The sequence below is a fragment of the Hyaena hyaena genome, unplaced genomic scaffold (genome assembly GCF_003009895.1).
Source record: "Hyaena hyaena isolate Hyena2069 unplaced genomic scaffold, ASM300989v1 scaffold_286, whole genome shotgun sequence".
NCBI lineage: Eukaryota > Metazoa > Chordata > Mammalia > Carnivora > Hyaenidae > Hyaena > Hyaena hyaena.
Window position 1 is genome coordinate 1549711 of NW_024080918.1, and position 14826 is coordinate 1564536.

Below are 14826 nucleotides of genomic sequence, written 5' to 3' on the forward strand. Positions count from 1 at the left end.
GTTGGTATCAACTGAGTGATTCAGTTTAAATGATTTTTTTCCTATACACCCATGTAACACTGTAATGTATTTGATGTAGATAGCTCAAATATTAAGAACCTCTTTGTATGTTACATTTGGTAATTAAGTAGATGTTCCTAGGTACTTTAGTTATAATTAATTTTTTTTAGTTAAAAATAGGTATGGATACGGGGCACAGGGGTGGCTCAGTCGGTTGAGCATCCAACCTTGGCTCAGGTCATGATCTCACAGTTTGTGGGTTCAAGCCCTGCATCAGGCTCTGTGCTGACAGCTCAGAGCCTGGAGCCTGCTTCAGATTCTGTGTCTCCCTCTCTCTCTGCCCTTCCCCTGCTCACACTCTGTCTCTCTCTTTCAAAAATAAAGAAACATTTTTGAGAAATTTAAAACAACAGGTATGAATAAATTTTAAAGTTTAAAAGGGTAACATACTACTAATGCAGAATTGAGAGGAGACATAGAAACTAGCATTAGAACCAGAAGAGTAAAGAAAAAAGGAGGCTGGCTAAAAGTATATTGTAAATTTCACAATGCATAGCAATTGCAATTTGCTCAAGCAGAGCAAAAGGAAAACAGCAGTTTGTAGTGTAAAAAAATGACAAAGATAATAAAATGGATACTATTAAGAGGCATTTTCAGTGAATATTTAGATCTGGTAACTTTATTCTCAACAATCAAGAAAGAATTAATGACATTAACCACTTGAATTCAGAATTTAATGTCCAATAAAATGCTTTGAGTGACTTTAAACAGAATCTGAGCTTACAAATTTGTATAGCTATATATGGGTTAGATTCTTGCACAAAAAAGAAAACAATTTTTCCATAGACATCTGGTTATATTCAGTTTTGTTAGAATATTATAAGAAAAGACTAAAAAGGTACTTCATGAAAAGTGAAAGGCTTTTCAGTCAAGCCCTCCAACAACTGCCTGAAGAAGACAAAATCTTTATAACGATACTGAAGATCAACTGGTTAAAAATGTGAAAAACACAATTACTTTTCTTTAGCTTTAGATATGTAATGCAACATAAAAGACACTGCCCAATTGATACTTGAAGTATGTTTTGTCTCAAAAAAACTTGCAAATTTTTGAAGAAATATTGTCAATTTATGGTCTGAAAAACTGAACTCATACTGTAAATATTTTTAAATCTATTATATTTGTCAAAGAAGAATTTCAACTAGTGAAAAAATTAAACTCTATTCTGATGGATGTTAACTAAAACAAAATCGGGATTTAATGTAATTCTAAAAGAAGTGACTGATGTTTCCCTCACTGCTTTATTTCACTGTATGATATACATGTTCAGTTTTCTAAAGCAAATTCTTGAAATGTCATGTATAACATTGTTAAATCATTCATTATATATTTGCAGGTGCTATGGATCAAAGCCAGATAACAGAACTGTGAAAAACAAAACAAAAGAACACAATGAATTTAATGACGTATGTTCTTTGTCAATGCTTGTTGGATAAGTCCTAGAAGAATTTTACAAAGATCTACTGTACTTTTAAGTCCAACTCAAGATTTTATTAAAGCAAATGAATGCTTGCCAAATATTCAATGAAGACCAAAAAATGGCACAGTATATTATACTTTCTCATTGATATCACACTACATGTGAATGAACTAAATTTGGAACTCCAAAAAGAAAAGCTGATTTGTGACCAAGCTAAACAGGCATAAAATTTAAAATTTGAAATTGAAATTTTTCAGAGTATCCATATAATAGAGCAGTAATAATATAGCATAAGTATACAATAATAATTTTATAATTTTCTAACATAAATTTTAAGAAAAATTAGAGAAATGATATGTTGACATTGATAAACTTATAGTTGTTTATAAATTTATTAAACAACACCACTTTGAATTAAATGTTAATAAGAATGAATTGACATAAGTTTTAGTAAATTTATTTAACTTGGACAGACATTTTGAAACTGATACGCATTTGCTTCAAAGTCAAATCAAATATTCTAAAAAAGAAGAACTAGTTGTATCAATGCATATACATACAGTACAAAAATAACTTTTTGGTATTTGATTCACTTATTAAAACTTTTAAGTATGTTTGGAATTATTTGGGTATGTGATTCTAATTTTCAACTGTAAATCTTAGGAAATCTAATACAGATCAAATATTTCCAATGAAAATTTTGCATCCAATTGAGATATATAGCATAAAATACACAGTTGATTTAGAAAATTGAGCACAAAAAATGTAAAATACCTCAGTAGCAATATGTTTTTAACTTCCTGGAGCATCAGTTTTCTCATCTATAAAATGGTAACGATAATATATACAGTACCTGAAATGTGAGGATTGGCAAGTCTCACATAACATACTAGACATATGGAGGGACTCCAGAAATAGTAGACTTTGAAAACTAAGCTCTGATCAGAAATATGTGGCATGGCCAGTAAACAAAACTGCTATCTTAGGCTTCTTTGGAAGTGACCGTTTCTGACACTACATTCCCTAGTAATGCAACTATTATTTTCCATGCCTGGAAATAAAACAAAAGCAGCATGAGACCCCATTTTGGTAGATATCAGAAACAGCCATAAGATCCTGTATTTTGTGCCTTTTGGGACTCTATATAATCTAACTCTACTCTGTCCAACAGGTTAGCCACTGGCCACTTGTGGCTGTATTAATTGGAGCTTCTGTTTCCAGTCAAGGTGGAGTAAAGAGGACCAGATTTATCCTTCTTCTTAGAACTAGAAAAGTAGGAAAAAAATATGTGAAAGAATGGCACTCAAGACATTGGACATATGTAATAAAGGACAGTGATGCCTGAGAAATGGAAAACAAGTAAGGTAAGGTCTATCCCCTCACTGCCTGAGGAGAATTTAGGCTGTGCCCAGAGAGTTCCTAAGAATAGAGAGGAGACAGCTCTAAGCACGAGGACCCTGGATCATCAGAGCCATCCTTCAGGTACTTAGCAGAGTACTGATTATCACATACATGTGAGAACACTAACTGAGGGTGATGAAAGAACCACCCAAAATAATTAGAGAGCATGATCCTTGATGATCATACAGGGATGGGAAAAGTGCCTGTCTCCAGAGAGCCAGAGAGGAAAAACATATAATTCAAGAGCATTGACTAGAGTACAAGATGGGCCGTACCTCAGTAAGAGGGGAAAAAATATCCTTCAATTAACTGCAGCCCTTGTCCTGACTAACAAAACTTAAAACCAAGGCTTAATAGGATCAGATTGTTTGCAAGTAACTTAACTGCATCCAGGACAGAGATCAAGAATATTTATAGAGGAACGCCTGGGTGGCTCAGTTGGGTGAATGTCCGACTCTTAATTTCAGCTCAGGTCATGATTCCAGGGTCGTGGGAATGAGCCCCTTGTCAGGCTCTGTGCTGAGTGTGGAGCCTGCTTGAAATTCTTTCTCTCTCCCCCTCCCTCTGCCCCGCTCCCTCACTCACACTTGCACTCTCTCTCTCTCAAAAAAATATAAGAATACCAAAAATATTCAGCACCCAACAAGGTACAATTCACAATATCGGCATTCAATAACAAATTAACAGGTTATGAGGGCACCTGGGATGGCTCAGTTAGTTAAGGGTCTGGCTTCAGTTCAGGTTCATGAATTCAAGCCCCACATTCAGCTCTGCACTGAGAGTTTGTAGTTTCCTTCAGATTCTCTGCCTCCCTCTCTCTCTGCCCCTCCCCCATTCTCTCTCTCTTTCTCAAAAGTAAATAAACATTAAAAAATTTTTCCAGGTATGAAAAGAAGCAGAAAATTACAACCCATTCTCACTGAGAAATCAGTCAACTGAAATGGACAGAGAAATGATGGAATTAGTAGACAAGGACACTGAAACAGTTACTATGACTATACTTCATATGTTCAGAAGCTAGGGGCATCAATGAATATGTTAAATAGAGATATCCAGGCATAAAAAAAAAGAAAGACTCAGTTTGAACTTCTAGAGATGAAAACTACATTGTCTGAAATGGAAAATACATTGAATGGGATTAACAACAAGGTTACACTCTTCAGAAGAAAAGATTAGTGACCTTGAAGGCAAAACAATAGAAACTACCCAAATTAAACTCAGAGAAAAAAGAATGAACAAAAAACACAAACAACTGAAGGCATTAGTGAATTGTGACACAATACCATGTGATCAAATACACCATATTTGGAGTCACCAAAGGAGAAGTGAGGGAAACCAAAAAATAATGCCTGGAAAATGTCCCTACTTGATGAAAACTAATCCCATAGAGCTGAAAAACAAAACAAAACTCCAAGCATAAGAAAAATGAACAAAACTATACCAAATCTCATAATCAAATTGCTTTCAAATCAATGATAAAGAAATACATCTTAAAAGCAGACAAAAAGTGGCACATTATATATAGAAAGCCAAAGATGAGAAAAAGACTAAATGTTTTCCCTTAAGGAAAAAAAAACGAGTTTGTCCAATCTCACCACGTCTATGCAACTTTTCACTGAAGGGCCTACTCAGTGCAATAAGGCCAGTAAAAGAAATAAAACATATTCACATTTGGAAGGAAAAAGTAAAACCGTCTTTACTCTTAAGACATAATTGTCTATGTCAAATATCTAATGGGATCTATCCAAAAGCTACTGGAAGTAATGAGTTTATCAAGATTGTAGAATATAATGTCAATAAAAATTCAATTGTATTTCTATATACTATCAACAATTAGATATTAAAATTTAAAAAGCAATACCATTTATAACAGCCTGAAATTATAAATTATGTAGGGATATATCTGACAAAAGATGTATAAGACCTACAGATGGAAAATTACAAAACCTCACTAAGAGAAATTACATTAGACCTAAGTAAATGGACAAAAATAATGTGTTAATGGGTTGGAAGACACAATATTGTTAAAACATCAATTCTCCCTAAGTTGATCTATAATTCAATGCAATGCCATCAAAGCACCAGCAGGCATTTTCTTTTCTTTTTTTTTTTTTGTAGAAATTGACAAACTGATTCTAAAAATCATTTGCAAATGCAAAGGACCTAGGAGAGACCAAACAATTTTGAAAAAGAACAAAGTTATAGATAACCCTACTTGATTTCAAGATGTGTTATAAAGCTATAGTTACCAAAACTGTGTTATATTGGCATAAATATATATAAAATTATAAATGGAATAAAAGAGACTCCAGAAATACATCCACACATATGTAGTCAATCATTTTTCAACAAAGTTGAAGGAACAATTCAACAAATGGTGCTAGAACAATTGGATATTCATGAGCAAAAAACCCTACATCACCACCACACCAGAAACAATTTAATCCTTATCTCACACCACACACAGAACTTAACTCAAAAATCACAGTCACAAATATAAGAAAATGTAAGAGAAAATCTTTGAGACCTTAGGTTAGGCAAATACTTCATAGACGTGACACTAAAAGCACTATCCATGAAATAATAGATGAATAAACTGGAGTTCATTGAAATTAAAAACTACATTTTGAAAGATGCTGTAGAGAGAATGAAAAGACAAGTCTCATGCCACTAGAAAATATTTTCAAATTATGTATATAAGGGACCTGTACCCAGAATATATAAAAACTATCTATAAAATAATACATAAATACTAACCTAATAAAAAGATGGGCAAAAGATTTGAACAATATTTTACTTATGAAAGAGATATGGATGGCAAATAAGATGCTCAACATCTTTACTCATTAGGGAAATAAAAATGAAAACCACACCTAATATAATACCTAATAGGAAAAAGACTGATCATACCAAGTTCATGAGGAAATAGAACAGCCAGAACACTTACATACCATTGGTGGAATGTAAAATGGCCACCAGTTTAGAAAACAGTTAGTTTAGTTTCCTAAAAAGTTAAACAACCTGCCAGATAGCCGAGCCATCCCATTCTTAAATATATACCCAAGAGAAATGAAAGCCTATGTCCACATATACACCTGTACACAAATGGTCAAAGCGGCTTTATTTGTAATACCTAAAAAATGGAAACAGCTCAAATGTCTATCAGCAAATGGACTGGATAGTGAACAAACTGCCGTATAGCCATACGAGAAATACTACTCAGTAATAATAAGTAATGAACTACTGATAGACACTATAATATGAGTGAATCCCAAATTATCTTGGGTAGAAGTAACCAGGCTGCCACACTCCTCCCCATGCCCCACAAAAAGTACACTCTGAAGAGTTTCATTTACATAAAATTGTAGAAAAAGTAAATTAATCTATAGTGACACACAGCTTTACAGTGGTTGCCTGGGGATATGGTGGCAGGGAAGGACAGGAGGGAGAGATTAAAAGAGTTATAAGGAAATTTGGGGGTTATCTTAATTGTGGTAATGGTTTCATGAATGTAGACAAATGTCAAAATTTACAAACTTTATATTTTAAACACATGCACTTTATTATATGTCAATTATATTTCAATAAAGCTGTTAACTTTTAAAATTAAAAGTTCAGTTAGTCAGTTACACTAGTACCTAGTAACATTTCAAATTTTTAAACAGCCACATTTGGCCAGACATTCCACTTTGGACAGCAAAGTGTACAACATTTCCAGTACTACTGGACAGTACGTCTAACTCGTACAAAAAAACAAAAACAAAACAAAACAAAAAATTGCATCTGTTTCTTTCATTTCTTCTACATTTGTCTACCCTAAACTTTAAGAATGGGGTAAGCATGCCAGCATGGCACTGATATATAAATTACCTGAGAATTTTAAAAGCAGATTTTATTAAGTTTATTTTAATGTTTAATATACTTCACAGCAAAGTATATCTTCTATTCATAAATAGATAGCATACTCCTTCCTCATATAGATATCATAACTTCCATGAATTATATTTAATTAGTTTCCTCCAAAGCTCAAGTTCAGGGCAATTTTAAACTGAATGACATGGAAAATGAAACAAATAACACTCTCTTGGATCTTACTTTCTTACCTTGTAGCCAAAGTGGTTATAGTTTCAAAATAACACCTAAAGAGGAATATACATATTTTTCATATACTCACAACTATCTTATGAATTACCGTGAAATATGTAGCATGTTTTAGAATATGCTACATAACGCAACTGAAATTTCCTTTTTAAAACAAGTAAGCATATAACTCACAACAAATAGAAAGTTTCAAATGTGAGAACGGACATGAAAACAGAACCCTATGTACATGAAAATAGAACCCTATGTTATGTGCTGAAATGTTTCACATTCGAGGGTCAGTTTATAAAATTAGGACAGAGTTGTTCAACTTAGTATTGTAACTAAAGCTCCCCCCTCCTTTTTTTACTACAGGTCTCAGTTTTGACAGAGGTGATTTTATTTAAAAAGACTCAAATTCTCTGTTCCGCCCTCCCCCTCCCCCCCTCTCCCCCCCTTTGTAGCCTATGGACTTGGAAGGCAGAGTGTGTTTTGTTTCAATATACAAAATGCGGGGCTGAGATCCTCCACCGTCCCTGTTCCAAAGCCTGATACGCTAACCCTTTATGCATGGTCTGATGCCTGAGTCATCTCTGTCTTAGAAATGGAATAAAGAAAAAGCCAACTGGGGCTGGGGGGAGAAGGGAGTGTGGTGGCCAGTGTAGACCAAGCAAAATAACCCCCAGACAGTGTAATGTAGTAGATAAGCAAGAAGTATAAAAATAGAAACCAAGTCCCTCTGTTGTTTGCAGAAGCAGAACTCACAAGCCAGTTTCACTTACTTTTTTACACCGACAGAGCCATTTTCCTTGTTTTCCATGTCAACAGATAGCATGGGAAGGCTGCAGGGTTTCTTTACTTCAGCAACTAATCAATAAGGGAGAAAAGCTTGTGTTTAATTCTTAGAAAGTGAGAGAAGAATATATATTCTGAATCGGAAACATAATGGTCCCTTTTTCCAGCTTCACACCAGTTCACGTATGTTTGTTTAAACCTCCGGTTCCCTCAGCGATTGGAGAGATGTGATTAAACCTAAAGCACTGGAGGAGACGGACTGGGGTGCTTTCATCTGTACTGGCACTCCCTGCCTTGACAATAAGCATTTGCAAATGAAATTGAATCCTCGTTCAAAACAAGTGCTGTGTGAACTGGCACAGCTTCCCCTGGGTGCCAAGCTCTCACTTAAGACACTGCAACTCATAAATGAGTCAAAGTCAAGAAAAACAATCCCTCTTTGCCTGCCCCTTCAGACCACGGGCTGTGATTTCTTTCTTTTCTTTTTTTTTTATTGCATTTTTTTGGTCCACTCGCAAACCTTCTATTTTTTCATTGCAATGCAAAAGAACACTTAAGGCTTTTGTCAGCAAGTATTCCCCTACCTCACATATTCTCAACGAAAGACTCAAAACCTGTCTGTGAGATGGCCATGCTGTGGTAAAGCTGGAAGCTTACAAAAATGTCAGATAACCCTTAGCACAGAAAGGTGGTGCTGGTGTGTGTGTGTGTGTGTGTAAGAGAGGGGAGGCAGCTCATTATATTTATGTAAAAATCACCAAAACACCCAAGGAAATATAGTAGCCTCCATCACTTTGTCTTTTTGTTTAGTAGGATGAGGACTGTGAAAAAATAAAAACCCTCCACAATTAATATGCAATTAGCAAGATGAAAAAGCTATGAACAAAACTGCTTTAAAAAACTAGTTCGGAAACGTGCTTGTTCTACAGCTGAAGCCATAAATTAAATACATTTCCTCTCAAATTACTTTATACTTCGGCACTCCTTCTCTAGGGATTACTCTGACATGACAAGTGCATCATTCACTATAGTCACAAGATTTTATCGCTTAGTTAGAGAAGTAGATGATTAACAAATAATACTGTTAAGTGTGGGATAATCTTCGCTCCTGATACACACACACACACACACACACACACACACACAAACTTCCAGTTGCTAAACCACTTAGATCATTCATAGAGAAATCCAACATTTAATATACATATAGATACTAACATACATTCACACACCGTTACAGAGTAGACAGAAGATAGTGCTGCTGCTCCTTGCCAAAAGAATGATTTCACTTCAGTTGGAAACTGTTACACATTCACCATTTTCTAAGCATCTCAGAAACAAAACAAAACAAAACAAAACACTCACAATGATACTCTGGAACACCATACCACACTGTCTTATTATTATTATTATTATTATTATTTTCTTTTTTGTGGAAGAGTAAAAAGAAAACCTACCTAGAAGCAACTAAAACATGTCATTTTTTATAGGCTTATCAAGAACAGCCAAAGAAACCCCAATGTTTTCTTTCACAAAGTAGGCTGGCAAAGGAATTCAATAAGGAGGTACAATTTGACACAGTGAAATAAAACCAGGCTGGCTCTCAGCCAACATGACGTTAGGAATCACACACAAGCTGCACCAACTGCCTTCTGGTTCATGGCTGACTTTTTAAAGCTACAGTGTGCCTGTTCACTTTTGCTAACTACCTTCGGCACAATTAGTACAAGTGAATGAATCAGGAGTTCAAAAACTGCAGAATTCTCCCTGCACCTGTCTGGTGGAGAAAAACAAGCTGTATCAATAGCCTCTTATCTTCTCCCTCCCCTTCATTGTTGCTGCATGGTATATCTCTGCTGTTGTTCTGAGCACAGATGTCATGTTTTGAAAACTATTTTTCTCCCCCAAGGGAGAAAAAAAAAAACAGAGAAAATAAGAAAAAAAAAAAAACCCACTAGTGTTTAGGGGCTATAACCCGTGAATACTCAGAAGCTGCAGTCCTGTGTTACTCTTTCTTCCTTACAGAGACTCATGGACAAAGTTCCCAGGGCTGGCTTTTAAGTAATCTCCTTGTGAGAATAAGGAAAGCACTGCCCAGCAGAAAATCCTTTTCTCCATTATGCAGGGAGTAACATATTTCCCGGGATGCAAGTGGATGGCCAGATCTCCTGAGAACACCTACATTCTTTTATTTTGGCATTCAACCTACCAGATGAAGTCAGCAAAAATTCAAAATGAAACAAACCTCATTCTACAAAACAATTAGTTCTGGGAGATTTCATCTTAATTGTTTACCCTAGCTGTGCAAAAGGCATAATTCAACAAATTTGACTAACATATCTATGAGCACGTGGTACTATATTAGTTACATCTGAAAAAGAAGATATGTTACGCCAAACCCCAAATTCATAGTATCTCCCACCATTCAGGAAGTGGGAAGGTGGTATGGAGAGACTAGGCTTGATCTTTTAAGACACCCTGGTCAATCTCAGTTTCCTCGCATGGCTGGGAACCACTGCTCAAGGAAAACATTCCCATTCCACAAACATGCTGTAGATACACAGGAAGCATGCATAGCTGTCATCGAAATAAACAACAACCAATATTTGGACACTTTTAGGTCAAGATGTCAACTAAACCACTCAAGACAGGGCAGAGAATACAGGTTCCCAAGCAGGACCCCAGAAAGAGTCATTTGTTGCTGTATGACTGTGTAGAATTCAGACAAAACTGAGGAGAAAGCAGCAGGTCTCTCTTTTCTTTAGTAGTTTTTAAGGGCCCTAAACGATCAGAAACTATAATCTAAATTTGCAACCTGAATTTCAAAGTAAAAAATTTGCTGCCTTACTTATTCCAAGAATGACATTAGAAATGGACAACTTCTTCAAAGATCATCACTGAGCAAGATTTCAAGTGCTCTCGGTGCCCATCTTTACTGTTTGTACTTCGAAAAAACAAACAATAATTTACGGACAAATTCTTAGTGTTTGTTTATTTTTGAGCACCATTTTTTGAATCTGGTCAAACAGGTGAGTCTTATCACCACTGATCAAAATGATAAACTCTTCTGAATATAGAGAGCCCTTTCACCAACAGTTTTCATGATGCTTTGGGACAAGATCTGAAATTCCTGAAATGTGCTCCAAGCAAATTCAAATGGAAGAGGGCTGGGCTGTGAGTCCTGGGGGCAAGGGAGGGGTGAGGGGGCAAGGAAGGTGTCTCATAGCACTATCATGCAATTGGTCAGAACAAAATCAGTCCAGCTCACCACTATTGAAAGAGGCAAAGAAAATGTAGTTACACCGAATTTTTCCTTAGACACCCTCACAGGAGGAAGGATTCTGTTAAGTTTCTCCCAACATTTTCTTCCTATACATAGAGGACATCCCCTTCTGTCTACCCTGCTGTGATCAAAAGTTTTTCTGTTAGACAAAGGTAAGGGTTTCAGAAGGTGATGCAGGAAATCAATCCCATTTTATGAAAACAAACAAATAAATAAAAGGAGCCACTAAAGCATTCTAAATTTTAACCACAGCAGGTTTCACTTATCAGCTAGTTTCTAACTTTGGAATAAACTGACATTTGTGGGTATAAGTATATACACTAGTACTCACCCACTTCCTTCTCACTCTCTCCAACAAACTGATTTAACCCTCTTCTCTGCTAATAAAAATGATGTGTATGTAGCCAGTAGCCTAAATGAAGTGTGGGTATGTAATGTATGTGTGTGTGTGATGAGTGTAATGTGTATGCTGTGTGTGAGGTGTATGGTGTGTCTGTGGCGTGTGTAGTGTGTTTGTAGTGTGTAGTGTGCATGGTGTGTTTTTGTGCGGGCGTGTGTATAGTGTGGACGTGCAGGGTGATAGAGATGCGAACAAGATCTTCTGAGCCAGGATATTAGGGGATGTGCTTGCTAGAATCACTTGGGACATCCTCACGTTGGGATTCTAAAGCAGAACTGTTGGGCACACTTGGGAATGGGCTCAGGAGGGAAGATGGGTCAGGAAGGGTGGGGAACTGGTGCTTCCGATGGGGTTCCTTTTATTGAGCAGCACTCCTTTCCCTCCACCCCCCACCCCGAGGCCAGGGCTGTCCCAGAGGAACCACTCGCCCCTGCCTCCCGTCAGGGAATCGGCCAGCATAAGGTCCAGCCCGCATCGCAGAGTGCAGACCTGGGTCCACATGGCTGCAGAAGAAATCTCCAGAAGTCGCCGGAGGGCAGGGCCGAGCTCTCCGCGTCCCTAAGGGCGTCTCAGGGGAGAGGGAGGAGCCGCCTGGAGAGCGAGCGGTGGGAGCAAGACTGAGGGCAGGAGAGGGGACGCTAGGAAGCCTCTCGGACGAGCGGCGCCGTCCCAAAGACAAACGACTCTGGTGGCACCGGCGACGAGAAGGGAAAAGTTTCTAAGACTTTCAAGAAGAAACTGTTCGTCTTTGAGTGTGGGGGCTCCCCGGGGAGCCCGTCTGTGGGAAGGGAGTGTGGGGGTGTGGCGCTCGCTGGGCGCACAGCCGAGCCGTGCCACCACCCGTCCCGTCCTGCGAGCTCCGCGCCGCAGCCCTGGCGAGCCGCAGCTCTCCGCCGGAGCCCGGCACGCTTCTGCCCCCAGTTCCACTCCGGGGTGACAGATTCCACGCTTGTGGGTGCAACAAGCTGCAGGAGCACCGGACACACAGCCGAGACGAGGGAGGGCAGGGCGGTGTTTACTGTGGTTTTCTTCGTTTCCTTCCATCCTGGAGAGGGGAGAGGGTGGCCGCGTTCCCAGTGCCCTCGCAGCACGAGCGGATCACTTACCTCCCCGCACGGCCGGCGGCGGGAGGCTTTCCCCCGCGCAGAGCTCGGCGGCCGCCACGCGCCCAGCCCCGGTGCAGCCGGGCGGGCGAGCGCGCGGCACGCCGGGACTTGTAGTCCTCCGCGGGCGGGCGGGGCGGGGGTCCGAGGGCTGCGGCCGCCAGGAAGCGGAGAGGTCAGGAAGGGAGGGGACTAGGCGGGGGCCCTGAGAAAACCTGGGAGGACGTTTGCTGGAACTTAAAAACCGCCAGGGAGCTGGGGCCAGGGGGACATTCCTAGAGAGAGTTTTAAATTGGGGGTTTTCAGGCTAATACCATTATCTCCCTGTCTTACTCGCCCACGTCCCGATGAAGTTTTAGGCTGGGATTGGGCGGTAATGACGAGTAGACATCTCCCCGGCCAAATCCATATTATTTGGCGCCTTACCCTTCCTTCACCCCGAACACAAACGTGGAGTTCTCTACTTGGAACACCTGTGCTGTCGCTCACAGAATAATTACTCCGGGCATGCAAAGGTTGGGTGAATAAATTGCACTTCACATTTGTAGAGCACTCTACAGTTTACAGAGCCCCTCTCCCTTGCTTCATTATGTTGGAATCATAAAACAACACTAAGTTAGGCAGAGAAAAACTTAAGATGCGCAGAGTTTTTATCATCCGCTCTATTCATTTCCTTTTCTAACCCTGGTCTTAGCAGCTGGGAAGAGAGTGGGCTGCGGCAGATGTGGTGGGCGCAGTGAAAGAGGAGCCTACTGTGAAGGACTGTCTTGAAATAGCTGGTAAATAAATCCTTGCTAAATAAGGAGATAAGTAAAACCAAAGGAACTTAATGGATTGGAAGAATGGACTGGGAAAGAAAAGGCAGGTGGGATAGGGATAGACAGAGACAGAATGTAAGATTGTGATCTTTTCACTTCATTAGACTTCTAGTCTATATATATATATATAAAGCAAAATCAACAGCGATTTTAGAACCCAGATAGACCGGACATCCTGGTGTCACTTCAGAGCTAGTTCTAGGTAAGTTATTTCCTCAAACCTCTTTTTTCTCATCTTTAAAATGTAAATGATAATAACTCCTACTTTATGATGTGGTTGTGCACATTAAAAGAGACGGGAAGCATTTAGTATAGTGCCTGGCATATAATAAACATTTTAACAAAGTGCTTATTAATAAAGTGCTGATTATATGCCAGGCACTATACTAAGTATACATAATATTATTTATAAATGCCAATAATACTATTATTATCTCCTTTTATGGAAATATCAAAAGCAATTGGAGTAGAAGTACCAATTAGGAGGCTGTGACCATATTCTAAGTTATAGGTAATGATAGCTTGAACTACAGTAATAGAAAGGAAGCAGATATGAGAGGCTTCCGAGGCAAATCGGACAGGGCAGTGCAATCAATTGGATGTGGGAGTGAGGGGCAGGGAAGAAAGATGGTTGTCATTTATGGACTGAGTAAGTAAATAATGTTGTCATTCCCATAAATAGGTACAACTGATGGAATAGCAGGTTTTAGAGGAAGATGACTAGTTTGATTTTAGACATGGTGTAACGTGAGGCTTTCTGTGTATGAATGATGGAGTGTCAGTAGGAAGCGTGGGCTTGGATATCTTGTGTAGATATGGAACTTTGAGAGTGGATTGCTTAGAAGAGGGAGTTGAAGATCATTTGGAGTGGAAAAAGGAAGGGCAGCGGAAGTGGGCAAGGGGAAGTGAGGAGTTGGACAATGACACCCGGCAGGAGCTGCAGAAGGGGACTAGAGAAAGCTGCAAGAGCAATGACACGGAAGCCGAGAAAAGAAAGAGAAGTTGCTCATTAACAGGTCAAACGTAGCAGAGAGGTAGCCAATGACGACAAAAAAGCAGGCCACTGGATTTACAGATCCAGTCTGTTTGGATGGATCCACCTCCCAGAACTGTTTTGGAAATTTACCAGAGTGATTTTGCTTGTTTCGGTGACTGGGGAGGGACAACTGCTGGAATGTAGTTGAGGGAACCAAAGATGGTAGATAGCATGCAGTACCCAGGCTAGTACTGCACAGGAAAGAATTGTCCTGCATTCTGTGTGACTTGACTGTTCTGTTCCTTCGTGTAGATGAAAAACCTATTTATATTTACCTGAGCCTAGAATTTATTTTATATATAAACATAAAGTGTGTTTCACAGTTTTAAGATATGTTGAGTTTCCTGGTAAGAGGAATGACCTGGTGGATTTCTGAGAGAATATTCCAGGGAGCCAGAACAGTTAGGCATAGGCCAGAAGGCGACTATGT

General features: G+C 38.9%; 1 protein-coding gene across 1 annotated transcript in view; it reads right to left on the reverse strand.

Annotated features, from left to right (window-relative positions):
* Window positions 1-14569, reverse strand: part of SAMD13 (sterile alpha motif domain containing 13) — a 43194-nt gene extending 28625 nt beyond the window's left edge. Inside the window, exons 1-3 of the mRNA XM_039246899.1 lie at window positions 14487-14569; window positions 12546-12817; window positions 7744-7828 (exon numbers count right to left, since the gene is read on the reverse strand). Coding sequence (XP_039102830.1) covers window positions 7744-7828; window positions 12546-12817; window positions 14487-14569 — 440 coding nt within the window. The remainder of the gene's footprint in view (window positions 1-7743; window positions 7829-12545; window positions 12818-14486) is intronic.
* Between the last annotated feature and the right edge of the window lie 257 nt (window positions 14570-14826).